The 26412-nt window shown below is 39.3% G+C and overlaps 1 protein-coding gene across 6 annotated transcripts in view; it reads left to right on the forward strand.

Annotated features, from left to right (window-relative positions):
- RALGPS2 (Ral GEF with PH domain and SH3 binding motif 2) overlaps positions 1-21156 on the forward strand; it is a 114913-nt gene extending 93757 nt beyond the window's left edge. For 5 of the 6 annotated variants that reach the window (XM_059854626.1, XM_059854628.1, XM_059854627.1 and 2 more), the window contains exons 15-20: positions 2267-2344; positions 3884-3989; positions 4733-4825; positions 11968-12073; positions 13258-13349; positions 15105-21156. In XM_059854626.1, coding sequence (XP_059710609.1) covers positions 2267-2344; positions 3884-3989; positions 4733-4825; positions 11968-12073; positions 13258-13349; positions 15105-15134 — 505 coding nt within the window. In that variant the 3' untranslated portion in view covers positions 15135-21156. The remainder of the gene's footprint in view (positions 1-2266; positions 2345-3883; positions 3990-4732; positions 4826-11967; positions 12074-13257; positions 13350-15104) is intronic. The other variant, XM_059854625.1, reaches the window with a different exon arrangement.
- Positions 21157-26412: the final 5256 nt, after the last annotated feature.

Raw genomic sequence — 26412 nt, forward strand, 5'->3', positions numbered from 1 at the left:
ATTCTACATGAGCAGAGAGCACAAATGGGGTCAGAAAGGCAATCTCATAACTTGCAAGCTGCATCACAAAGCACATACAACATTCAAAAGGTTTTCTTTCTTTCCCTTCCCTGCTGCCTTAGGGAATTGTGTGTTGGTATTAAGTTGTTTCTCAAAGATAAAAAGTCATTAAGCTAGAAACAATGGGAGTTGAGTGTTGTTACCCAGAGCAGCATAAGAAACTTTGAAATTTAGGTTTAAACTTATGATAACATTCTTCAAAATTGTTGTGTGGGCTTCTGGGACAAAGCAGGGGCTTTTCAAGCCTGTGCTAATGAGAGCTGACAGCCCTAGGCTCCCCCAATTAAAATGTTTGTTCCATGTCAAACAGAAGATTCCTCCTCCAAATTCCACTTGCCTTCTGTACTTGCTTCTCTCCTGAGAGAGCTTTTGGGAGCCCTGTTGGAAGTTTCTTGTGTTTCAGGGTGAGTTCTCTTGTCTGTTTCCAGGGTCAGGGATAGGGTTCCTTACAGACATTCCCAACACCACGTGTGAAATTCCTAGAGATCTGCAGCAACCTTGAGTCTCTTCCTTGCTTTATAAGATGATGAGGCATGTTTTAAAATTTTGTAGGTAATACACTGACATGCAAGTGTCAAAATTTAAGGTAACTAGAGAAGGTCTCTCTCTGGTTTTGGTCTGTACAGTGAAGCTCAGTGGTTTTAATTCTTTATAAAGATATTTAAGTGAGGGAGAGGCATTAGTTGCCTGGAATTATCAACTCTAGCAAAACTGGGATACATCCAGTGTTAATGAATGTTTTCTATGCAGTGCAAGTAGGAATACAGTATTTCTCTGTGTTTTAGGAGCATCTTTGGTAGGAAGGCTTAAATCTGCATCGTATGCCTTAAGAGGATGAAAACAATTCCTCCACACACAGATTCCCCAAGTAACAGAAGGAAATGTAAAATGTATTCTTGTTTTTCCTGGCTTTTCTGCTTGTAGCTGAGGAATGCAGAAGGGGTGAGAATGAGAGCCACTGATTGTTTTAAGTGCAACAGAATCTTAGTTTGAAACTTGAGAAAGAGTTTTCAGCATTGGAGTGTCCCTTCAGGCCAATCAAAATTACTGGAAAGACTAAAATTTCAAGTCCTTACAGTTATATCCTGTTAAGGGCAGTGTATTAAGTGACACTTCAGTCTCACTGGTTGTCGTCCTGAGTGTGTCTGGATAGATTTCCCTGAAATAGCAGGATTCCAAGAGTGGTATGCAATAAAAACAAGCTTAAAGGTAAGAAGAAAAAATACTTAATTTGCATGCCATATGTTTACAGAAATAAACAGCTCATTTTACTTTTTTTTCTTTAATTGTTTTATTTGCCTATATCTTGAGTGTGTTCTGAAAAATAATTCATAAGTTCAAAGATATCTGTTATGTTGAGAAACAAATGATGGCAAATTGTGGAACAATTTTAGGTTAGTAGATGGTGATTTATTAATATCTTTTTGATAATAAGGCTTGTACTTAACTGCCTGCTCCCAAAGAATTGCTGATCTTCAGTCTTTCAACAGAATACAGGCAGCTAGAAAAATAGGACATGAGGACAAAGTGCCTCAACAATGCTTGTGTTGACTTAAATGGAATTCAGTCAATTAAGAGGACCTGATTCAGAAAAACAAAGTTCAGTGAAGCAAAGAAGTGTTCAAAAGGCAGGTCTGGGGCACAGTTCCTGACTAGGGATAACAGTATGGATCAGGTAAATGAATTTACAATGTGGAGCTTACAGGTAAAGTGTACAGCATAGATGAGCTGGAAAACTGAAATATGATTTCCATGTTACTTAGCACAACAGGATTTTGTCAGGGGTATTTTGACAGAGCTTGTAGTTCCTTGCAGCCCAAGAGCTTCTGTGTTTTCATACTCGTAGAAGTGAAACTGTTTTTGTAGTAACATCTAAAGTCAGATTTCAAGTTTTATCAATATGGTTCCTTTGCATTTATGTGGTCTAAGCTAAATGCAAACTCTGCTCTAAAATGTGTTAATCTTCAGTGCCAGTAAAACACTTCAGTATTGTGAGTTCTGACAAAGAGAACATCTGATGAAATGAAAAACCATATTATTTACTTGTGCATGCCTTTTTCTAAATAAAATTATTCGCTTTTTCTTACGTGGAAGAAGTGGCTTTGTGATATGCACACAAGAAAAGTTCTGTGCTGTTGTAGCAGTGGTGCTGTTTGTGTGAATGACAGTATATGTAACACATACAATTTATAATGGAATCCAACAGGAACAGGTTGTACCATTCTCTCGGCCCGGGGACAAGAGTGTCACGAAATGGCCATCGAGGCCTCATGAAGGCCAGCAGGTACAATCCCACTGCACACAGAGGTGTCAAACCTTCCCTCTGCTGTTGGTGATTTGGTTTGGTTTAATAATTAGGTGGGTGTTTTCTGATGTTCCCTTTCTAACTTATGTGTCAGAATAAAGGTAGAGACCTTTTTCTTCAGACTCAAAACTTTTCCCTTCCATGACTTACTCTATATCAGCATGAGGACTGTTCATTCCAGTCTGCAAATCCAAATTCTGAACCATTGGATCTTTCTATTGAGGCTAAAGATGTTTTGCCTGGGTAGCTTTTGAACTGCCTGCCACTGTGGAGCAGTGCTGGTAGTTCTCATGGGGAAACAAAGCTGCTCCTGGTGCTAATGGATGGCATTCCAGATGTTTTCTTTGCTGGCAGTTCTGTAGTGAATTTCTTTGCTCCTCTTCCCTGATATCAGAGAGATGCCTAAAATGAGTAACACATTCAAATTGCCCCCAATTTAGTATACATAATATTTGCAAGCTGGCAGAGTAACATCACTGATTATTCGGATTCCTTATGGCTACAGATTCTGTCTCCAGCTGTGTCACTGTAGTTGGGAAAGAAATTGCTATTAACTGTGAAACCTCTGTCATGTTAAGAAGCAAGCATTGTCTCACTGAATTAAACCCATGTTCACATCTGTCAGTGTCCAAAATTGTCTCCATATCATCATCCTCAGTAGGTGCTGCAGTGAAAGTGTTTGTCACATTTCCAGTTTACTTTGGACATAGGATGGATGAAACAACAAATCCTGGCTTCCTTCACAATGATTTTTGGGTGCTGTTCAATCTCTTGGCTTTTCTAGAAAGCTGCTGGGTTCAGCACTTTATTTACATGCTCTGATTGACATTCACTGAAATGATTCCTGGTGTAACTTTTCTCTGATTGGAAATGTTTTTGAAGCCAGTCAGCTTTGTCATTTTAATCAAGCTCAGTTTTCTTTCCTCAGTGCTGTACCTGGCCTTTGTTTCAGCCCATTGCTCTCCAATCCTTTGTAGGGCAGATGATCAGTAGAGCACCAGTTGCATTAAAACACCTTAAAGCTGTGGTTTGGGTTTCTACTCTTTATTCCTGCTCCCTCCCACTCTCCTTGCTTTTGGATATTTTAAGGATTGTGCATGTTTGAGCTGTGCTTTGGTTTTGATGTGCTAATGGTTCTGGTGTTTCTAACCAAAAAAGAGTCAAATCTTTCCTGCCAGGGCTGAAGGAGAGGTTTAACACATACAGCAATGTACTTCAAATGTTTACTTTTTTAAATTAATTTTTCTTGTCTTTCAGTCGTGTTTTGAGTTTTAATTTTTTAATTAAGGATTACCTGCTTGGCTAATTAATTTTTCTGATCACTTTTGCTTGCGAGTGTTAATTCCACAACAGCAATTCCTTGTAACGGCCAAAGTCATTGTCCACATGAAGTCAAATCAATAGAAAGTTGACTTTTTCAAATTACAATAAAGGTATTTGCATTAGTTTTTGGTAATGGTTGGAAGACTACTTTAGGAAAAGTATTTTTTCACACAACTCTTCACATGCTCCTTTCAGCTCCCTAGAATCTGAAGATTTGGCTGTTCATTTGTATCCAGGAGCAGTTACTATTCAAGGTGTTCTCAGGAGGAAGACTTTGCTGAAAGAAGGCAAAAAACCTACAGTAAGATTTTTTTTTTTTAAATAAAATAATTTTCTCACCTTCTTCCTTTGCCCAGTTATAAGCACAGAATGGCCATTGAGCAACTAGTTCAAGTGTCCGAGATCTCCTCTGCCTTGCTGATTAAGATTTAGGGTCATTGCCAGAGTTTCAATCCTTCTGTTTGGTGCATTTATTCAATTTGTAAGGCTATACACATAATCTAGAAAGTAGAAGAGAAGAGGATGCTGCATAAAATTTTCTACAGTTACAGATGACTTTAAAATGGAGAGAATCATGTTTTGTCTTCCTTAACACTAGGTAAATCCCAGCAATCTGTCAATAGATGACAACTCTTAGCATTTGCATTGCAAATACTTGATGAATAATTATAAATCAAAATACATATTCAGGACAATGGGGGATACCTTATGGCAGCACCTGAGATGGAAAAGGAAAGGGACAGATGTACTCTGAATCCACAAAATGTTCTGTAGGGATTGCAGGAAGTATAGAGCAAGATGCAGAACATTTTTCTCAGATTAGAGAGGAAAGGCACATGATCTTTCTGCTTTCTGGAGTTTTCCTGCATTCATAGGCCTGCATGAGTAACAAACAGCAGCTTTGGAAACGTGGCTGATGCTTGGCTGGACAGTCATTGCTCTCATGTTCTTGCAGGATGGTGCCTCCTCTTTCACAGCTCAATGTTATGAAGCATTTCACTTACCAATTGCACTTTTGGGTTTATTTGTTTGTTTTTTCTGCAGGTAGCATCTTGGACAAAATACTGGGTAGCACTGTGTGGAACCCAACTCTTCTACTACGCTGCAAAATCCCTGAAGGCTACAGAGAGAAAACATGTATGTAAACCAGGCATGTTCCAGTATCACCTGCCAAAACTAAAATGTGATTTCCTGATGTAAACACTGAGAGTACTTCATGCCTTGCCTGATTTTTAGTCAGCACTATCCTGTGTCCCAGTCAGTCAGTCACCTCATATGGATATACCCCAGGGAAATATCATTTACATTTGTATGCTACACCAAAAACATCTGCTTTGCATCTGCCGTGTGTCTCTGACTTTGCTGGCCTTTTAGGAGAGGAGCTATGTCTTTGGTCTGTCCATTTTCAAAGCTCTGTCTTTGGATGATTTCAGTCTTGCAGCAGTTTGTCATGGTTTGAAATCCAAACAAGCACTGATGAGGAAAAATTGAGCAGTCACAAGACAGAACAATTAAACATGCACTGATTTCATCTATGTGGTAAAATTAGACCATTTGATTTTTCTGTTTAATCCTGTAAACCATTAACTGCAGTGGAGTACCAAACACTTCATCTGCTCAGCAGAGAGCTGCAGTGGCAGATGATGCTCGGGTTCCTTTTATTTGTTGCAGCTTGATCTGAAAGAAGCTAAAAATGCTTTGCTTGTGTGGGGAAGGAGCAAGAGGATTTTCTGTATGGATGTTAAGGTGTGCATTGTTTTGTTTGATGTCCCTAGTGAATTGTAATGATTCTCTTAAGAAACTGGGTAAAATTTGAGACACTTGAATCTGAGTTCATTCACTACTCAGAATCATTACTTGGTTGCCTTGGTAGGTGTTTCAGGTTAATTTATGCCAATTGTCACTGTAGAACACTTGCTTTGCATAGAGTTTATGGAATTTTGCAGACTGAGTTCTGCTTTTGGAATCCTCGTAAAGGGGACTTGGATACAAAATGCTTTTTTCTTATCCTAACATTTCTATGTTAGGCAGAGGGTGGAGATTTGAAGCTAAACATTTCTGGTTTGCAGGCTCCTGGATATTTGAAGCTTCTGTGTGGAAAGTTTGTGTATAAAGTTCCCTTAATCTAAGAGATTATTTTCCACTTTTTATTGGAAGTTCATTAGGAAACAGTATTCTAATATTCATTACTTTCAGGACTGTTTATGTGGTTTCTTGGCCATCTACCCCTACTAGCTTTGCTTAGGTAAGATTCAAACTGATCCTACTTAATTTGAACCTTCAGGCTGAAGGTTCATTAGCCAACCCTTCTGTCTTCTAGATGTCTTGGGAGAAGTGTGTGTGTTTGGATGCATTTGTTTCTGGCTTCAGTGAAAACTTTAGGGAAGGATTCCACCTCATTAAAAGGAAAGAGCAGACTTGTAAGCTCTTATGAGTAGAAATGCAAAGTATTAAAAAAAAGAAGGAACCAGGAGAGAACTTTTACTGGCATTATGTCACTCACAGCTAGTTGCCTATTTTTTCTGGAAACACTGAGAAATGGAAAATAAATTTTTGTGGTAATGTCAGACTTTGTGTTCCTGTTACTGCTGTGATTCCTTCAGGCTTTGTGCCAAAATTGCATTTTGTTTTCTTTTAGGAATAGAATGTGTATTTGTAAGGCTCCCTGGTTCGCCGTTCTTTACAAAACTATGGAGGACTTTACCAGACTTGTATCTATTTATTCAGAAGCTTTTTCACTCTTCTGTGTTAGCATTTTGAAACAATCTAAATAGTATGCAGGTTTAGAGAATTTGAAAAAAATGGTTAGCAAGGAATGGTATTGATTGAAAATTAAGTATATTAAATTCGTGTTGCTTACTCATTTCTTCAGAATAACAATTTCAATAATTTAAATAGTCTTGCCCTTTCTTTAGCAAAAGTAAATGAAGGAAAAAGGTAAACAGTCTGGTACCTGATCCTTCTGAGTCTCTGTTCATGCAAAAGCCTTTGCTTTGCCTGGAAATACAGTCACATCCATTTACAGTGCTCTTTCAGAGATTATTTTCTAAACCTCTTGAATTGACTTCTGATATTCCCCAAGTCACTGATAATGTTGTGACACCTACAACATCTAGACTGCTGGTCAACAGAGGCTTGAGAAGCCAAAATCTGTCTCACATGCTTGTGTGCTCGTGTTTCTTTGTCCAAGGGAAAAAAAAGTGGCTTGTTGTTCCAGCAAACCACTGAGGGAGTTTGCAGAGAGAGGTGAGGAGGTGTTGGGTTCCAGGGTGCTTGCAGGATTTCCCATCTAGAGCCTACCAGCCTTGTGGCTTGCAGATACTGAGAGGAGTTTGAGCAAGGCAATTCCCAGGAAAAGGAGGAAGAGGAGTCATAGTCAAAAGCAATGACTGCTGAAGAACATTAATTCCTTTTTGATAGTTGGCTCTATGACGTTGGGCTGAACTGTCCAGCACAGCCTTGGAAGTGGCTGTACACAGCTCATGTCTTGCTTTCAGCTTTTTGGGGCAGCAGACAGGCTCTGTTTCTTTTTGTGGATGCCAAGCCTCTTGTGGAGTTCAGTCTCTGATTTGGTTTCCCAGGTGCAGTTGAGGTTTATCTATTGTAATAACTATTTACTACAGTTTGGGTTGTCTTTTATTTAAACAAATAGTTGGCAGTGAGTAGTCACAGCAAACCTCTGCTTCAGAGGTTGCTATATCACAGGGCATGACCATTGTGTTGAAATTAGGATGGGAAACCTGGTAACTGCTGCTGAGACAGAGGGGTTGGTTGATGGATTCCAGTTCATTAAACAGGCTAATAATAGGGGGTCAGTAACTTGTTCAGCTGCCCTGCCTGTGTTGTACCTTGATGGCTATTGATGGCTTAGGTTTCCATCCATTTCACTATGTATTGTACAGAGCCTCTGCTTTGGTTCTGGAGTCTGTGGAGATGACTTGTCAAGGGTCATGCTTCAGTTCACGTTTGGTTGCATTTTCAGGAAAAGTTAATCAGGAGAGAATGAACTGCAGAGAGTCAATCATCCCTAGATAGCTAGAGCATGAGTAAATGCTCCACATACTGTCCAGTGATATTCCCAGGAGGTTCACTCTGCAAAATGAGGAGATCCAAGGCTAGGTTTAGGCTTTGGGATTGTTTACTTACCAGATAAAAAGGATGATGCCATCTACTTTGAAGCAGGTTTCTTTTTCAGAGTTTGATACATTGGAGATTTACCTCAGCAAAATATTCCAGGCATCTTCTGGAGCCATTTAAACATCTGTCTTTTCTGCTTCCTTTCTCAAGCCCTCTGTGACATGGAAAGGAACGCTGGCAACAAAAGGCTCAGTCTGCTATATAAAGTTTCCTGGCTGGAGCTCTCATGGTAAACGTGTCTTGATTACAGGCATGCTTTTGACCATTCTGCTGCTGCAATTGCTCCAGGCAGCTTGGAATGCATCGACACTCAAAGCTCTTCCAGGCTTATAATAGCCAGCCTCTTTGGAAAATTACCTCATAAAAATCCCAGAGTAATTTCAGCAAAAGGGGCAAGAAATCCCCTCCCTTTTAGACACAGACAAGCCAGCTCTTCTCCTGCCTGTGGTCAAAGGCCAAGGAGTGCATCCAGTATTGTATGCTGCATCTCCTAAGAGTAACAACATAAAATCAGCATTGAGTTTAAATAGTGAACAGGTTTCAATTATTAATGCAGTAATGGAGAATTGTCTATAAATAAGCATGTGAACTTGAGAGCCCAGAAATGTAGTGCAGCACAATCTGAGAGGAATGTGTGGACAATGGTTTTATCTTGTATGCTGAAATGGAACTCAGAGAGTGAAAAACTGCAGCACTTATGCACATTTAGAAAGGGGCAACAGTAAGAATAGCCCCTTGAACTTAGATTTCAAATAAGCACTTTGAAAAATGTGAATAAACCTGTAAAATAACTGTTTATAGTGATTGGACTGAGAGCCTTGCCAATTTCTGTGACAACATAGCATGCATGAGAGATTTTTCTGTGTTTGTAGGTGCTTGAAAAGCAACAGAGACTTTTATGCTTCATGCTTGAGCACAAACCCTGGTTAGTTCTAAGCCTTCCATTGCATGCTATAATCAAAATTAGATTGATTTATTTGTGGGGTAGAAAACCTGGTAATTGTGGCTCAGGCACTTTGACTGAAATACCCTGATGAAGAATGCTGTCATTCTGGGAAGGATGTTCAGCCACCAACAAAATTATTTGAATATTATAAATCTGTAGAATCTCAACAGGAGATGTGGAGGAAGAGATTTGTAGGTGCCAAATGTTGGAGTGAAAAGTCTGTTCACATATTAATTCAGAGTTTTTGATTCAAAGATATACTTGTAAAAGCCTTTGAGCTCAGAACAAAAACAACAACAGCAAAAATCAAGTATGTGAAGCCTAGTGCCAGAGCTGTGCAGTTTTCCATGTGTATAATAAGAGTCATTCCAGTGGCCTGTATTACAAAAAGCAAATAGGAACCAGGAACATTAAATTACAATGAAGCTTTCATTCCCTTCATGTTAACAAAGCAGACTTGCTGTTAGCAAGGCTCTGTGCATCAGCAGAGAATGAGCTGCCCTGGGGACTGTGTAAACATGGAATACAAATCCAGCTGAGCACAGGGATGGAAGGCTGACATGTGTTTCTAGAGATGACGGATTGATGCTGGCAGGAAACACTTTCCTTGTGTGGAGCTTTTCATTTTATGGAGAAGCACCATGATTAACTGATGGTTTGGAGTGAAAAGAAAAGGCAAGGAGCTCTAGCAGTTTGGATTGCATGGCAGTGTCACATTCTGGATACCTGTTGGGATATACAACTAAGATAGGAAAGCCCAATGTGCTGTTCCTATGAAACTCTAGAAATGAGTGTTGTTCAAAAGGTACATTTTGATCTATAATCCATTAAAACTGCTTTGTGTCTCAAATTTCCATCTCTTTGAAAAAGACCCGTTAATGCTTTAGGACTACTTGAAAGTTTACATTTTGCATTTTGAGTGTTAAATTGTGTCACCATACTTTTTGAGGCAGTGTTGTCAGTGAATCCATAACAAATCTTTTATATACACTTCCTTTTTTTGAAAGAATCATGAGCTGTATCCTTAACTTTATTTTCTTTCCTTGTCTTTATTACTTCTTTCAGATAAAATGCCATAATTTTTACTTCAGACTGACATTACTTAATCCTTTCTCAAAGAAATTTCAGTTTCTGTTTGAATAGGAGTTACAGCCCTCACTGTAATGAAATCTTATCTGATAGAGTTTTATAATTTACCTGCTCCTCTTTGGAGGCTTTACCACATCGGTAACTCTGTGAGTTACTTAACTTTAGTGTGTGTATACAAAGAGCCTGGACTCTTAAACTATTTTGAACTTGGTTTAAATAACTTTTCTTTCACCTTCTGTTCTAACATTTGTTCATTCCGAGTTCTAATGGATTTTAAACTAGGGTTTAAAATGCAGCCAGTTGTGCAGGTCCCAGACAGATAATCTTACCTAGACAATGGCTTCACAGGGTTAGATGGGACATTAGGGAGAAATTCCTCCCTGTGGGGGTGGTGAGGCCCTGGCACAGGGTGCCCAGAGCAGCTGTGGCTGCCCCATCCCTGGAAGTGTTCAAGGCCAGGTTAGACAGGGCTTGGAGCAACCTGGTCTAGAGAAAGGTGTCCCTGCCTGTGGCAGAGGGATTGAATGAGATGATCCTTAATGTCCCTTCCAACCCAAAACATTCTGTAATTTTGTGATGATTCTGTGACCTTCCAGGTCTTCAGTTAATCTGTGGCAGAGATTAGAATAACTGACATTAGACTTGCTGTGGGATTTTATTTATAAAGCAACTGTATTCCCATGCAGAGAACATTCTTATAAACTCTTACTTTGCTCATGTTACCTTCAAACTTATTACCAATAACTCTTTCCTTGGCTGAACCAGAGTTCCAGGATTGTAATACTAAAGCAGGAATTCTAAAATAATCAAAAGTAACTTGATGCTTAGTGTTGTGCATCTGCCTTATGGCATTATGTAGTGGGTTGACACGACACATTAACAAGAAAAATAAAAGTATTTTAGAGCTATAGATTACTTTTAATGACTTCAAGCCACAACAATCTCAAGGATGTTTTATTTTTTCTAATAATTCAATTAAAGACACATCAAAATTGATGTGTTAAAAAAGAGGTTGGAATGGGAATTCACAGGATAGGAGGAGGATGCATCTGATGAGGAGAGCATACACCAGAATTAGACTTTCTGGGCAGAGAAGTTGGGTAGAGCACTGCAGAGGGTGAGAGTGCAGGGATTGATGGAGGAGTCTCTGTTGGACCCAAGAACATGGGAAGAGGAGAGCTGGCAGCCAAAGACATGAGAGAAACTGAATGAATTGGGAGCTGGGGTGTGGATGGGACTGCCTCAGCAAGCAAGGAGAAGTGAATTGGGTGGGTCTACTAAAAGGTAAAAAGAAGGTCAGGGAGAAAAGAGGCTTATGTTTTAGAGATAAGTTGGATTGAATGGGTGAGTAGAGCCTGGGACTGAGAGAGGCATGAGAAGAAAATATACTGTGACCAGGTGAATGAAAAACAGTGAGGTCAGGGAGTTGTCAGGAATGGGACTGGTGTAGCAAAGACAAGTATTGTGCTTAGGCCTAAGTTACCTGTCAGTCCATGAATAACAGCTGGAGCAGGAAAACACCATCATTTTGAGCATCTTGTTGATAAATGAGCATGACTGCTCATTTCTGGGCACTTGTTTATTGAATTTACATCCTCACTTCATCCATTTATTTCATCAGATCATCATTTTTAATTACACAGTTGTGTTGTCTTGTCCCCAGGACTCATGTTATGTGTAATTACAGAGTGCTGTAATAATTACTGCATGCTAACTGTGAATAGTTACAGCAGGCAAGTTCAAGTCTTCTGTTTGTGAACAGTGGAGGGAATAGTTTTGCATTTATTAATATGCTTTAGAACTATACTGTACATTGAAATGTGAACTAATGTGGTGAGGAATGCTGCTGTAATCATGCAGTGCAGATTAGATGTCTAACAAGCTTTTGCAGATTGTGATATTCCTTTTGTTTTGAATATCTTGTCTGAAGTTCTGTTTGCACTAATTTCATATAACCTTTGTTAATTTTCTTAATCTTGTGAAGTGCTCTGCTTTGTTTGAAGTTACCCACTCTTTAACAGTGAGAGGAAGTGCCCTGCTGGGTGCTTTTCTGGGCAGATCTGGCCTCTTGTTTTAATTCCATTTTCATCCCTGTTTGTGTTTCCAGTTCAAATCCACACCAAGTAAGAGTGTCTCAGTGGTGGGCTGGATGGTGATGATGGCAGATGACCCTGAGCATCCAGATCTCTTCTTATTGACCGATTCTGAGAAGGGTAAGCAGTGCACAGAATAAACATTTTCTTTGCTGAGGTCATTTGTCAGCCACTAAACCATCAGGTGAAAGGTGGTATCCTTCCAGTTTCAGCTCTCTCCAACATGTCATCTTCTCCTTTAGAATGCTGTGGGAGCAACAGCCCATGGAGAATCCTTACGGTCTTAATTGAGTTATAAGAACTCTCCAAACTCTTGACAACCCCAGATGTGATTTTAATTGGAAGTATTCATCTGTATTCTTTTAAAGTATATTTAAAACACTTAGAGGCATTTTTACATGTGTGGAATCTAAGTAACAATAAAAAAAAAAAAGATTCAGCAAAGACTAGCTGCTTGAGCAGTCCCTTCTCTCCAAGTGAAAACCAAAACCCAAACCATCTGTTCAAATGTGGTGCTATTACCAGGAAAAAGCCCCTCAGAGATCCTGACTGTGATGTGAAGAAGCCTGTGGATGTCCATTACTCCAACACAGTGGCTGCTTTCAGCTGAAACTCTGAAGAAAATGTTATTTTTCCATAGCACTGCAAATTGTGCAGAAAGAACATTATTAGAAGTTCTGATAAAGGAGCTTAAAATTATTTATTGCTTTGTCTGCTTCAGGTCTTAGTACATTTTATTTCCAAATATCTCTCCTAGCACTGCTGATTTGAAGTATAAATTGTGAGTGCTTGTCAGCTTAAACTCTGCTACAGCAATCTGAAATGTTTTTGTAATACTTGACCTTCCTGAACCCAAACAAGCTCTGTGAAACTCCAGCCACTGAAAATACTGGTCTGAAATGTATCAATACATTTAGGAGTGATTTTCAGATATTTTCAAATGTAGCTTTCCAGGGTGCATTTCAGTGATACTTTGCACTTTGTTAAAAAAAATCATGATATTATAAACCAGTTACAGTAATGGCAGTGAACAAAACCACCTCTGTTTTAAGGGATATTTTGTTCTTTCCTAGTTGAGACAGGCATTATCTAGAATGTTGGAAAGGAAGAGGCAAGCTGAAACTTCTCTTCAATAGGTCAAGCAATTGCACCTATTCCAGACAAAGTGTAAAGTTATATGGACCCTCTATTAGTAAATCTTCCCATAAAATTTCAATTTAGAGGTACTTGAATATGGGTAGGATTTAAGTGTTTAAAAAGGAGCACTGTTTATGTTTCTTTATAATTTTTTTTCTCTTTCTTAGGAAATTCATATAAATTTCAAGCTGGGAACAGAATGAATGCAATGCTCTGGTTTAAACACCTGAGTGCTGCCTGCCAAAGCAACAGACAACAGGTGAGAGCAAGGCAGTGAAAAAGAATGTTTTTTAGGAGCTCAGAAGTGATGGATCTTCAGGGTGACCAAGCTGTCACTGAGGGCTCTGTGTGTTCCCTGAGCAGCCTCTCCACCCCTTTCACATGTTGATAGATTTGCCTTAGCTTTTCTGTTTGGCCCTTTGCAAACAAGTCCTCAGAGCTTCTGGAGTAATGAGGAAAGATTTGGGGCTACCTTGAGACTAATTTAAAGCAAGTGGGGAAATGCAAGGAATGCTCTGAAATATCTGAGTGCAGTATTTTTGTCTTGCCCATTTGAAAAAGGCTATTGCACAGTTATATAACAAGCTGTAAACTGCAGCATTCAATATCAACTCCAGATAACTCTCCTGAAGTGCCTTTTTTCAGGTCATGGGCATACATATTTTCTGCTGTGTATGTATTTTGTATTCCTAAAATGTACAGAAAGTAGTTCAGCCCTTGGTACATTTTCCAGTCTTTGAAAGCAAAAGTAGCATTTTCTGTTAATCAAAAAGGAAGATAAGACTCCAACGCCTATAAAATGCAGTTGTTGTATAAATTCTTACTGACCTTTTTCACCAACAAAATCCTTTTTAAGTTACTTTGTCTCCCTGAACTCTTCGTTCTCTTTGCCCATTTGTTTATGGAGTTCCCAGAGCAGAAATCTTACTGAATTTCAAGGGGAAACAAAAAGGCTTTTCCTGATCCTTCTGTGCTTTCTTGTTCAATTCTGCTTTTGAGAGAGATCTTAAGAAGTAAGGAGGGTTGCAGAAGCTCCTGTGAAGGTATTTGAGACAGTGCAAAGGAGAGGAATTGTGTTCCTGGCTGGAGAAAGTGGGGAAGGTAGCAAATAGTCGCAGAGTTTGCAAGTAAGTGGTGAAAAACTGTCCTCTAAAGACAGCTCTGGTTCAGTAAGGGTTGGCAATACTGTTTATTACTGTTAACAGTGTAACTGCCTTAGAAAAATTGGATGTTCAAATGTGTTTTCAATGGAATATAAACACCTAGTCTGTTTAATAGTAATAGCTGAATAATAGTAAGAACTATTTTAATAAATACTATTTGTGATTTTAATGGTGCAGCTTCAGCCCAGTTGAGCATTCTTGCTTCTACAAGAAATGCTTGATTCATATCTGACCAAACTATTTATTGACAGTTGTCAGGAATCTGGTGGCTCTTTAATATCCTGACTAAATGAGAGATGTTGGTGTCAGACAGATTCCTGATGGAGGGAAGATGGGGATATAAACTAATATATTGCAATAATCTTCATGAAGGGGAGTGATATCTGCAATGGGCATTCAGGTTTGCTGTGGGAAAAACCCAAGCAAGTGTTTATGCCTCAATTTTTTTAAAATTCGTCTTAAAAAGACTAAGGGATCTACAGCAATCACTGATGGGCCAAGAATTGTCTAGCTGGGGCTGAGGTGAGAGGGTTCTCCTTGTCTAGCAGAGCTGAGATTTATCATGTTAAGGTTGTTTTGATGACAAATCTTAAATGTCATCAAAATTAAGAAGTTCTACAGCCATCTAAGAAAATTGTAACCTTCACAGGAGTTGAACATTTTTTATATACCTGGGGTTTCTGTAGCTCTAAATATATTTTTCCTGCTGGATGATAGTTACATTCTTTCTCCCTCTTTTTTGAAGACAGAATGATGTGCATTTCAACAAGGTGTCTAGTCTGTGAAATAGTTGAATGCAAGTAGCTACTACCTGAAGTAAATTCTTCTATCATTCATGTTTTTGTTTTCAGGTTCCTGCCAACTTGATGACCTTTGAATAACAAGCAAATTCAGAACAATAAAAAAGGACAATTTGAACCATCTCATAATTGAGAACAAGGTCCTAATGAAAAATGTGCCAGCTATATTCTGTGCCAGAACAGAACCTGTCAACTCAATCTCTGAACTCTGGAGCCCTGAACAAAACCTCTAAAGGTTGGGGAGTGGAGTCCCCCAAATTAAAAATGGAGTTGCAACATGAATTGCCATGGACCATGCTTCATTATGTTCTGAGAACTGACCTGTGAAAACCACTGCCTTAAAGAGTGAAAGGAAAACCAACATGAAACACCAAATAGTGTGTGTGAAACTTCTGGCGGTGCTGTGCTTGAGTTAAATAGATTGTAGCTAGTTTTGAGTTTCTTTTAACTTTATACTAATTTTGAAAATAACTCACCTTTTTAGGCATTCTTAAGAAAACAGGTAAACTGGTATTTAAGAGTTGTATCAAAAGCTGTGTATGAACCAGGTAAAAGGTACTACATGTTCTGGAGATGTTGTTTAGGCCATCCCAGGAGTCCTGGAGGGGAGCTTGTCCCAGGCACACGTCCTGGAGCAGTGTTATTTCTCTCAGACCTGTAAGAAATGTAACACAACTGCAAGTTCAGAGCAGCACTGAGCTTGCAAACCTTGGTCCTGTATGGGAGCCACACTCCAACAGGGGCATGGAGCTGAGCCAAAAATCAGTTTGGTACGTTTAGCCCTAATTCCTGGTGAAAAACACATGTTTGGGGCAGTCAGGGGGGGTGTGTGTACGAGACAAAACTGAAAGCACTGTTGGGTCAGAACTGAGTGTTTTCATCCCATGTGTTTCTGTGCCTGTGACTGTCCTGCACAGAAAAGCTGAATGACAAAACACCAACACCTGGGTACAGCTCACTGAGATGTTTGACTTTGGGTATCTGCTAATTATCAGTTAGGGACCACTGTTAGTATGTGGTGTTTCATAATATCACTTCAGATGGACATTTTAAAAAGATAGAGGCACAATTTCAAGCTTTCATGTTCTCATTTGGCAATAATTGATTTTAGTATCTGTCTCGTCTCGGTCAAAGTAGTTGACGTTGTGTGGTGTTGATAACATGGCCTAAAGCAGACCTTGCATACAGAGGCTCTCTTGATCTTCAGGCAATTAACTAATTTATTAGAAGGTAGGATAACCTAAGGAGAGAAAAGGTGTGGGGCCATCAAAATTCCATGCTTGACAGGAATCATTCGTGGTCACTGAAATTACTCACAGAGAAAATCATAATGGTTGTAAAAAGGGAGCTGTGCTTTATGTGTGTGTTTGATGCTTAAGACTTTGATTCTTGCTTTATTGGGGTTTCCTTGACGTCACCTAGTTTCCTGGATGATTGGTCTTTCTTTAATCTTCAGAAATATGATCTTTGTAAAGCAAGGAAACATTGTCCAAAATATGACTCTGATATTGGAGCTTTGAAGTCTGTAAAATAGTAACTGTTCCATTGACATTGTGGTTTAGTGACCGTAAATATGTTTGCAGATTCCACCATGAATTCTCCTTTTTAAACAGAAACAAGCTACCTACCAGTCTGTTTCAGAGTTCTCTGACTATCTAATAAAGGTTTCTACTAGTAGTTGTTATTTTGAAAATGTATAGTTTGTTTATTGCATCTGAGTAGAAGCCTATAAATTTACATTTGAGGGGATTTTTTCCAGAGTCAAATTAATCATGTAGTGGAAATGATTAATATTTGATTTCTGGCAGGCAAAAAGAAGGGTAATCCAGTCTCACAGTAAACAAAACAAAACACAAAAACCCCAACCACTGGGTAATGTAAAAGGTAATAGGGTGGTTTATGTTTCCAAGAATTGTTCTGACTTGGCTCTTGGTAGAAACAGAAGGAGGATGCTTCTGTTGGAATTACACCACGAGGACTATGAGAATTTGGCTGCCCTTGCAGTTCTTTTGTTGCTGTTTGTTTATATAGGTGATGAAGTCTGTTCTGAAGTCATGAATTTTGGGAAGGTGTTGCTTGTGCTGAATCCCTCTGCAATTCACACATCTCCCAGGTTTACCCACTTTGTGTGCATAGTAAAGGCAACATCCTGACAGCCAGCAGTGTTACTTTAGTTGACTTTGCACAACTTGAGTTTGTTTTTTTTTCTGTTTTCAGACTTACCTAATGTGTGTTTCTTCTCAATGACTAAGTGTTTGTTTGGGGTTTTTTTTTTTAACAATTTGTTCCCCCTTCTTTTAAGCATTGTGGATAATAGCCTGTGGATTTTGAATTTTTAAATAAGCTATTCTAGGTTCATTGCAGCATAACTGTGTCTGTTCTTTTGTTAGTGAAAGGAAACATACAACTGGGAGCCAAAGCCTGACAGCCCTCAGCTTTGCTAAGGACAGAGCCAGGTCAGGACGTGTCATTTATCACTGGATTTTTGCATTTTCCCAGCTGTTTTCAGTTAGGTTTTTATGGTAGGAGGATGGTGGGGGAAAGAATTCACAAATTATCCTTTAATGAATTGCTGTTACCAGCTTGCATTGTCCTTGGGCCTCCTACTTTTCCTTTTTTTCTGCCCTCAGATCTACTGGGGTTTTGTGGGAGAGATTGAATACTATGGGAGGAGTTTCTTTCAATGTGTAACCAGAATAACTGGAGTGAGTAATGACAACACAGGGAGTATTTTTGGCACTTGTCACAGTGAGTAGTTGAGTACTTTCCCTTTGTTTGTGGCCACGTAGTCCTACACAAACACTGACATTTCTAGAGCTTGAGCTAAATGGTGCTCAGAAAGAGGTGCTGGGTTGGCTCCTTCAGGGAAAGCTGCCTCAGCTCAGCTGTGGAAAGACTCAGCCAAGTTAAATGACACACTGTAAAGAACGTACTAATGCTCTTTTTTATTAAAAAAAAAAAAGGAGTTAAAAAAGTTAAATAACTGAAAGTATTGCTGAGAGAACAAGGAGAGCAGCGAGCTCATGGTGTTCAGGTAAGGCTGTCATCCAGACTGCTTCAGACAGTTGGCAGTTTAATTTTCTTTTTTAATGTTTTGCTCTAATTGTTTATCTTGTTAATAACTGCTGAATCACTTCAGCTAACATTTGTCACTTTAACCCTTAATATTTTGATTTTGAAGCTAAAGATGCCCCTTGCAATTCCTTATTTGGGCTGTATTTGAGCAAAAATTATTTAGAGTAGCTCTTCTAGCAAGACTTCAGATATGAATATTAATTATCTACTGACTGACAACCAGCCTTTTAGCTAAACTAAAAGTTTTTGGGAAAGACTAAGGAACGGGGAATGTCTGGTTTATGAAATTGGTGCATTGCATTAAAAATATATAACACTGCACTGCTTAGTGTTAGCTTTTATCTAATTAATCTCTGCTACTTTTGGCTAGGATTTTCAAACCTGTTTTCTATTCCAGCGCCCTTTAAAGCAAATAATTTTTTTAACTTTTATTTTTAAAACATTCTGGTAGTTTGAATAAACATAGCTCAGCTCAGACACTTTTTTAATTTTAGATGTCTGTTTTATGCCAGAGGAATATTACTCTAGCTGTTATGATTCAATAAGTATTTAGGTGCACATTATAGGCATTAAAACTACAAATACTAAATGAGTCACCTAAATACTTAATGAATGAGCTTTAGTACCCTGCTTTAAAATTATGTTTAGAGAATCATGCACATTGGAAAACATATTGGAAACAAAAGGAAGCATAAAAAAACACAGCAGGGTTTTATTACTTATCTACTCATCACTAGGAATAAACTCATCAAATTTAATGCTTCTTGCAACATCAGCCTCCTGTATTTGCATTTCTGTATTTTCAACACTAGTCCTCCTCTATTGGTATCAGACATAACACATGGTGACTGCAAAGCTCTCTCTCCCAGCAGAAGCAGTTGCAGGTTTTTGTGCTGCTGGGGCACATGAGAAGCAGAGGTCTCTTTTGACAAAAGGCAAGTTGATCTTATGGTTTTGATTAACTGTAACAAATACTGTCCAAATGAAAGTAAAAAATGGGATGCTTTTCTTTCTGGCTCTGTCAGTGGCCTTTTTCTTCATTACTTGTCCATTTTAATTGTTTGGTATTCTAACTCACCAACACAAGGAGTTCCAACCTTATTTGTGGCCAGCTCTTAGTGCTGCCTGCTGTATAAAACCCCCAAGACTGCTCCTAAATCACATCAGTGAATTGTCTGTTCATCCTGCGAGGAGACAGCTGTGAAAGTTTTTGTATTATTCTTTAATATTAGCCTTTTCCTTTATTTTTTCTCTAAAAGCAGCTTGCTCACAAGGTGCTTTGGCTTGGGAAAGTTGCCATCAAAAGGATCTGTATGAGTGGCCATGGAATTCTTTGCAAAGGGTTATCCCTACTTTTAAAATCCATCATTCTGATTTGTAGTGCATGAAGAGGAGGGTGAGTGCTTGGATTGGAGCAGGACTTCTGTCAGTGCCTTATTATGAACTTAAAGACCAATTCCTTTATTTTAGTGGTGAGTCCCACCGTGGCAGACTTGCAGGCTGTGTCCTCAGTGTTCCAAGGGGTGACATTCCTGACAGCCACTGCATTTCTGCAGCAGTCACTTGTTTTGGTCAGTGTAAAATAGCTGTGGCTTGAGTTGCTTTAGTATTATTTCTGTATTTAAATAGGAAAAAATGCAGAAGTTTTTGGTAGCTTGGGCTTGTTCAGCTTTTATCAGAAGTAGCTCAGACCTCTTAAAAATTAACTTATTTTTATTTTGGTATGTCTCTGGAGTAGATTTAGTGGGGGGATGAAGAGCATAGTCCAAGTCATGGTCTAGACCACATGAACTCAGGAGCTCACATTATTAGAAAGGAGCTTGCTTTTGTCTGTCCCACTTCGATGTAAACACTGAGGAGCATTCTTAGGAGACAATTTATCTTGCAAGCTTTTTGTTACAAATAAACACAGGAAAAAACCGTTTGGGGAAAGAGGAGGCTTGGCTAAATCTTATTCTTCATATCCCAAAAGCTCAGTGTTGTGTATTGTATTTCTAGTGCCAGCACTGTGTAGGGAGCACTGTCCTTCACTGAAACAACTGCTAGAGACTGTTTTAGCAGCAAAGACTTCAGAAGCTTTGGAAGGGGAAATGAAAGAAAGAATGTGTTGTTCTTAAGCAAGTAAATATTTGTTTTCCTGGAATATATCCTTATAAAAACACAGCAGTTTTACTATAGTCTTTTTATAAATTCAGATGTTGGAAGACTAATTTGAAAACTAATCTTGCTCTTCTAAGAATACTCATAGAGAGCAGAAAAGTCAGAAGAGAAAATACAAATTACTTGGTGTAGCTCTGGCTGTTGCAGAGCTGAGCTGACAAGTTTTCTCCAAGTTACTGAGTTGCTAAGGAAAAGAAGGTGTATAAAATGTAATGAAATGCAAGTCCTGCAGATCATGGCACGGTTCTGGCTGCTAGCCTGGTCTTGCTCTTGAGTGACTAAAACCACCATAAATATTTTGTTTCCTTTGTGTGTTTGACTATTATTATTTCTCTTTATTTGGGTGGGTTCTGGCCTTCATGTGTGTTTGCTGAAGTAATTTCTTACCATTCCAAAGCTGTTCACAGCTGAAACTGCAAAGCAGACAAGCAGTATAAATCAATTCAATGTTGAAATAAAGGGTTCTGGGGTGCCTGGTTTACTGGCACTTCTGGCTCCTTGTGTGCAGGAGTGTATCCATTCAAAAACTGGAGTGGGAGAAGCACCAGGAAACATAGATGTGTTTTAGAATAATCCTGTAAGGACCAGCCATCACTGGAAGGGGGATCAAGGTGTCATGCAGTAAACACAAGCCATTTTTAATGTTCCCTGCTGGCTGAGGCATTCCCGGGATGGAGGGATTGCACTATGATCTCTCTGAGTGATGTGCAGTTTGGCTGTCCTCAAGCCTCTCTTCCTTCACCTTTTTTAATACTTTGTTCTCTGTGTGTGTGTGTGTGAAAATTGTGTGTTTGCATAAGCTAGTTTAATTGAATTTAAGAACAGGTTTCAAAAATCTTTCCTACTGAAATAAATGATTTAAAAGATGGCCTGTGTCTGAAGTTTTAATTTCTCATTTAAAAAACTGCATCCAAACTCCAGCTAGGTGGAATTTGACTTTTGGAATGGTGCTGAGATCAGCTGGAATTTTAGTGGCATTTTTCAATGAACCTTTGAAATGAAGCATGTAAAGATACCATTGTCCACTGGTGCAAAAGAAATCTAAAGACTGGCAGGGAGGTACAGTTCATTGAAGAGATGTATGTCTGGTCTCAGAGATCATTCTGTTAAATGATGTGGTTTTTCTCTCCTTGGTAGTTTATCAGATTTTTTTTGTCTGTTGTTTCTATACTTAAAGCTGTGGTAAATTCAAACTCACTGAAAGCAATCATCAGGCAGATTGGCTCTTAAGGAGCAACTGCATGGAAGATAAATTGAAACTGAAGAATGAATGAATAGCATGCAAAGCCTTGTATTTCCTTAGCTCTTTGTTTGGTGTTGCTTCCCTACTCTCTGTGCCTTTGTAATGCTGTGAAGCCTTACTGATCATACAGCCCTGGGGGAAATGCTGTGAAATGCTTGTCAGAATGTGAGCCTTGGGCTCCTTCACCTCTTCTCCTAAATGGAACCATTCATTTGAAATGTATTTACAAAGAGAGAAGGAATAAAGTAGATTTTTGTAACCCACTCCTTTTTCTTATTTCCAGATTACTGAGTTTGAGAAATGCTTTCTGCTCAATAGTGTGAAAAGAAATACAAAATTAATGAGGTGGTGACCTCCTCTCTCTCCTCTCTCTCCTCTCTCTCCTCTCTCTCCTCTCTCTCCTCTCTCTCCTCTCTCTCCTCTCTCTCCTCTCTCTCCTCTCTCTCCTCTCTCTCCTCTCTCTCCTCTCTCTCCTCTCTCTCCTCTCCTCTCCTTCTGAAAGATGCTCATTTCATAGCAGACATTTCCAGGTAAACTCAAAAGCTGACTCCAGACTCTGCAAGGTGGGAGGCACAGAGCAAAGAGGTTCTTGGTTCAGATCTTTCTTGGAAAAGACTTCCTCTCCCTTGTTTGAACTGCATCTCTGACCACAGCAAAGATTCCAAGTCAGGCTCTGTCTTCATCTTTGGTTTTGTCAGTCAGGTTCTCCTTTGCCTTTAGATATTGAAAGGCTGTAGCAGCTCTGCAGATCCTGATAGAAGTGGCTGGAGTGAGTGTCTTCAGTGTATTTTTTAATTTATCTTTTTTCCAAGTCAAGGACCGTGTCAAGGACTCCTTTTGCCCCTTTCCTTATGTTCTTGCCTCTCAGGCTGCTGTTTACATTTGGAGATGGCCTCCTAATCCACAGAATGAGAAGAGAGGTGGGGGAAAGGCACCTGATCCCTTCCTTGCTTCCCAACTGGAATGATTTTAATTCCAGATACACTTCTGCTCTTTCCTCGAGTGTGTCTGTTGAATCCACCAACTGAATGTTCTTTCTGAAACTGTAAGATTTGAAAGAATTGAAATTGCCTTGGTTTTGTAATTTCATCTTCAGTTTGCCTTTTTTTCCCTTTTGCATGGGAAGAAACCACAGTGCTGGGGGAGGGATTCACATCTGTGGGAAAAACAGAGAAACCAGACCAGAAGTATGAAATAACCCAGCTGGAAGAAGGTGATCTTTTCCCCTTTTTTTTAATATTGGTTTTTGTAAGTGAGAATGTTAGGTAACAGAAATGTGAGCAGAAGACAGCCAGATGTAAACAGACGATACTGTTTTGGCATAGCCTACATGCTTTCACAGAACAGAGCAGGGTTATGGTTTTTATATCAACAAGTAAATTGAATACAGAAGATTGAATCCGTGCTTCTAACTTGTGAGTAATGTTGTTCTTAGTTTTATTAGGTTTTTGCTTTAATTGAGCATTAATACTGAAACATACATCCTTACATGGGTAATACTTATCTTTGCCTCATTCAGTTGCTCATTTTTAGTTCAATTTGGTGCCTAAGGACAAAATGCAGATCTAAAATAAAACCTTCTGCTTGTCTCCCTGAGCTGATACAAGACACTGTGCAAAACTTGCCTTTTCTGCATGTGTTTATCTTGCTCTGTTAAAGAAGTGTTTTTTCTATGATGTGTATAGTCTGATAGAGCATGTCAAGCACCTGATGAATAATTCCAGTGTATAAGATGATATTGTTTTAATTGTAAAACATTGGAAAGGGCCTGCTCAAAGGAGATCTGCAAAGAGCAAAATAAAAGCATATTTTTTTCAGGTTAAAAAAGTGTGGGGTTTATGTGTTTCAAAACACGAAGTGAGTCCAAGCCATTTATTAAGCTAAAGAGAAAACTCATACAAGAACACAGCCAGTAGCAACGTGCTAATCTCTCTTTCATTTTCTTTTCAGGTAGGAAAATGTGTCACTTTAATTGTGGAAAAGGGATAAGGAGCTGAATTGTGCTAAGGTCAGATAATACAGCAGCTAAACCTTTTACCAAATCATTGCTTCTTGGAAATGGCACAAGACAGCCAAGGGTAAACTGTGGCCTGTATTTCTCACTGCCTGACTCTGCAGATCTGCTGCAGTGTTCCAGAGTGACTGGAATATGAAACAGCTCATGAGAGGAGGGAGCCATGCCCTCATTCAGGAGCAGTCCCAAAGCAGTGGCTCAGAGACAAACTGATGGTGGTGTGAGTAGCTCAGTAATGTGTCATGGTAGAGCTGGGAAAAGCAAATGCAAACCCTGAGTCCTTGGTGCTGGAACAGCAGGATTCTCTTTAATGAGTCTAAACATGAATCTAAGACTTACTCAAAGCAAGACAGTCAAAATGGGCTAATTATGATCTATTATAATTTCTTGATTTAGGGATATTTGGTGTTGGCATTTTATGAACTTCTGATTAGAATTACATATCCAAAATATTGTGTATAGGAGTTAGTTACCCAACCTGAGTCACTCTGACCTCAGTAATCAGGTCTCCATCAGTATTAAATTCTATGCTGTTACACCAGTGCTGCTTTTGTTCTAATTCCCTGTCTCTGACACCTGTATCAGAGGCTTCAGAGGAAAGAGCAAACATACAGTGTGTGAATTTTTAGCCAGGTAAGTAAGTTTTGACTCCTAATGACTTCTGTGTATTGAAAGCTTTACAGTTTTATTTTCTCAATTTCATTCAATAGGATAATGGCTCAATAGTGAAAATGTTCCTGCAGATCTTTTGGTTTCTTTGAAGAGAAGCTGTAAGATGATAAAGAGCAGAACTAATGTGGTATGAACACACCAACACAGAGCCAATGTGAAATACACCCCAGACTGTGTTAAATCTTGGTTCACATCTTGTCAGACACATCTGTGTATTATTACTTTAGGAGTTAAAATAGTTCATGCAATGTCAATGACACATAGGGTTCTTGCACACAACTTTGCATTTAACTTTCTACAGAATCACAGAATGGTTTGGATTTGAAGGTACCTTAAAGCTCATCTCATTCAAGCCCTGCCATGGGCAGGACACATTCCACTAGCCCAGGTTGCCCCAAGCCCTGTCCAGCCTGGCCTTGGACACTTCCAGGGATCCAGGGACAGCCACAGCTTCTCTGGGCACCCTGTGCCTGGGCTTCCCCACCCTCACAGGGAAGAATTTCCTCCCAATATCCCATCCAACCCTGCCCCCTTACCAGTTTGAAGCTGTTCTCCCTTGTCCTGTCACTCCACACCCTTGTGAAAAGTCTCTCTCCATCTGTCTTGTGGGCTCCCTTCAGGTTCTGAAGAACATTTGTGAGGTTCCTTCAGAGACCTTAAATGGAATGAGGAAACTCTTTCAGGATTGATGGCCATTTTGGTTATCTATCTCCTAGCCATTGTACATGGATACACCATGCTTGCTGCTCTGGTATCTAATGAATATTTACTAAACAGCATCTTGCTTAAATCCTCTCTGTTGTGCTGCTCTGCTTCCAGTCCTATTTGTCCAAATCAAAGCTGAAAAGTTCAGTACCTTGTTGGTTATAAGATTCCAGGGGAAGCTGTTCCTCTAGAATGTGGTGATGCCTTACTGCCCAGTTCAGAACAGCAGCAAGCAGTTCATATGTTTGCTCTTGCCATGGGATTCATCCATCAGTCTGAGTGCCTTCCAGGGAGGGAGCTGCTATCATCCTGTCCTTGTGCTGCAGTGGAGAAACTGAGGCACAGCAGAGTAGTAATGTTGTGTTCATTGTGCAGCACTAACAGAATGATACCCAGTGCACTTTCCAATGGGTCATAAATGCATAAAATAATCAAGAACTTGTCACAGCAGGTCTGCTGTGGTGTTCCTAGCCAAAATCCATCAGCTACCCTGATTTAAATCACTTTTTGACACTGATGATGTGTGGAGGTAGAGCCCATCAGTGACCTTGCTGTGTCTCTCAGACAGTCAGCCCAAGAAAAATTCAGGGCAAGGTAAATCATTTAAATCCTGGTAGTGCCAGGGCTGTAGGGGGGATGTCTGTGGATGTGGAACCTCAGGGATTTTGTGAGGCTCTGTGCAGACAGAACCATCTCTTGCACTCAAAGAAGCTTAAAGTATCAAAAATAAAAACAATTCTCTAGACAAAGCTCACTGAGCTGTAGGGTTTCCAATAGCTCATCAGCAATGCTCCCAAGGTTAATGATGCATTTGGACGACTGAGCTCCTGCCAGTCTCAGAAGGGGTAGCTCTGTGTTCCTCTTGCCATTCTGTCTGTATAAAAGTGGCCAGGGAAAATATGAGTAAAATAGTTTATTCAGATAAAACAGTAAGGGAAAAACTATTTATTAGGTCCAAGTTTAAAAGGGAAAGTATGCAAAACTCTCAATTCACCCCCATATTCTGATCCTTTTCAAGAGTAAAAGCAGGTCACAAATTTATTATTTTCTCTAATTCAGTGCTTTGTGTTGCCATTTGATCCTTGAAGTGCTGCTTTTTCAGTGCTGAATGTAAACAAGCAAATACAGGGGGTTTTTTTCCCTCCTGCCATGCATGAACATGCCTCTTGCCAAGCAAGAACTTCCAAAGGAGACTTTTGGGATGCATCAGACTGATTCATCTTGAGCTCATCCAGTCCTTTAGTTAAGCAAGAGTTCTTTAATATATTGTGCTGCCTGTCCCTTCTAGTTAGATAATAACATTGAATGCTCTGATAATATCAACCCAGCATTTGTTCCTTCATTGTCAAGGATAGGCAATGAAAATGTAATAGGCAGTAAGATTAAAGTAAAAATCTGCTGCTGGCAAGGAAATAAATTGGATTAAGTCAATGCTGTTTTGAATGTTGGTAACTAGATGAATTTTAATTTCTCATGGTTCTTTAAAAGAG

This window comes from Haemorhous mexicanus, chromosome 9, assembly GCF_027477595.1.
Source record: "Haemorhous mexicanus isolate bHaeMex1 chromosome 9, bHaeMex1.pri, whole genome shotgun sequence".
In the NCBI taxonomy this organism is placed as follows: Eukaryota; Metazoa; Chordata; class Aves; order Passeriformes; family Fringillidae; genus Haemorhous; species Haemorhous mexicanus.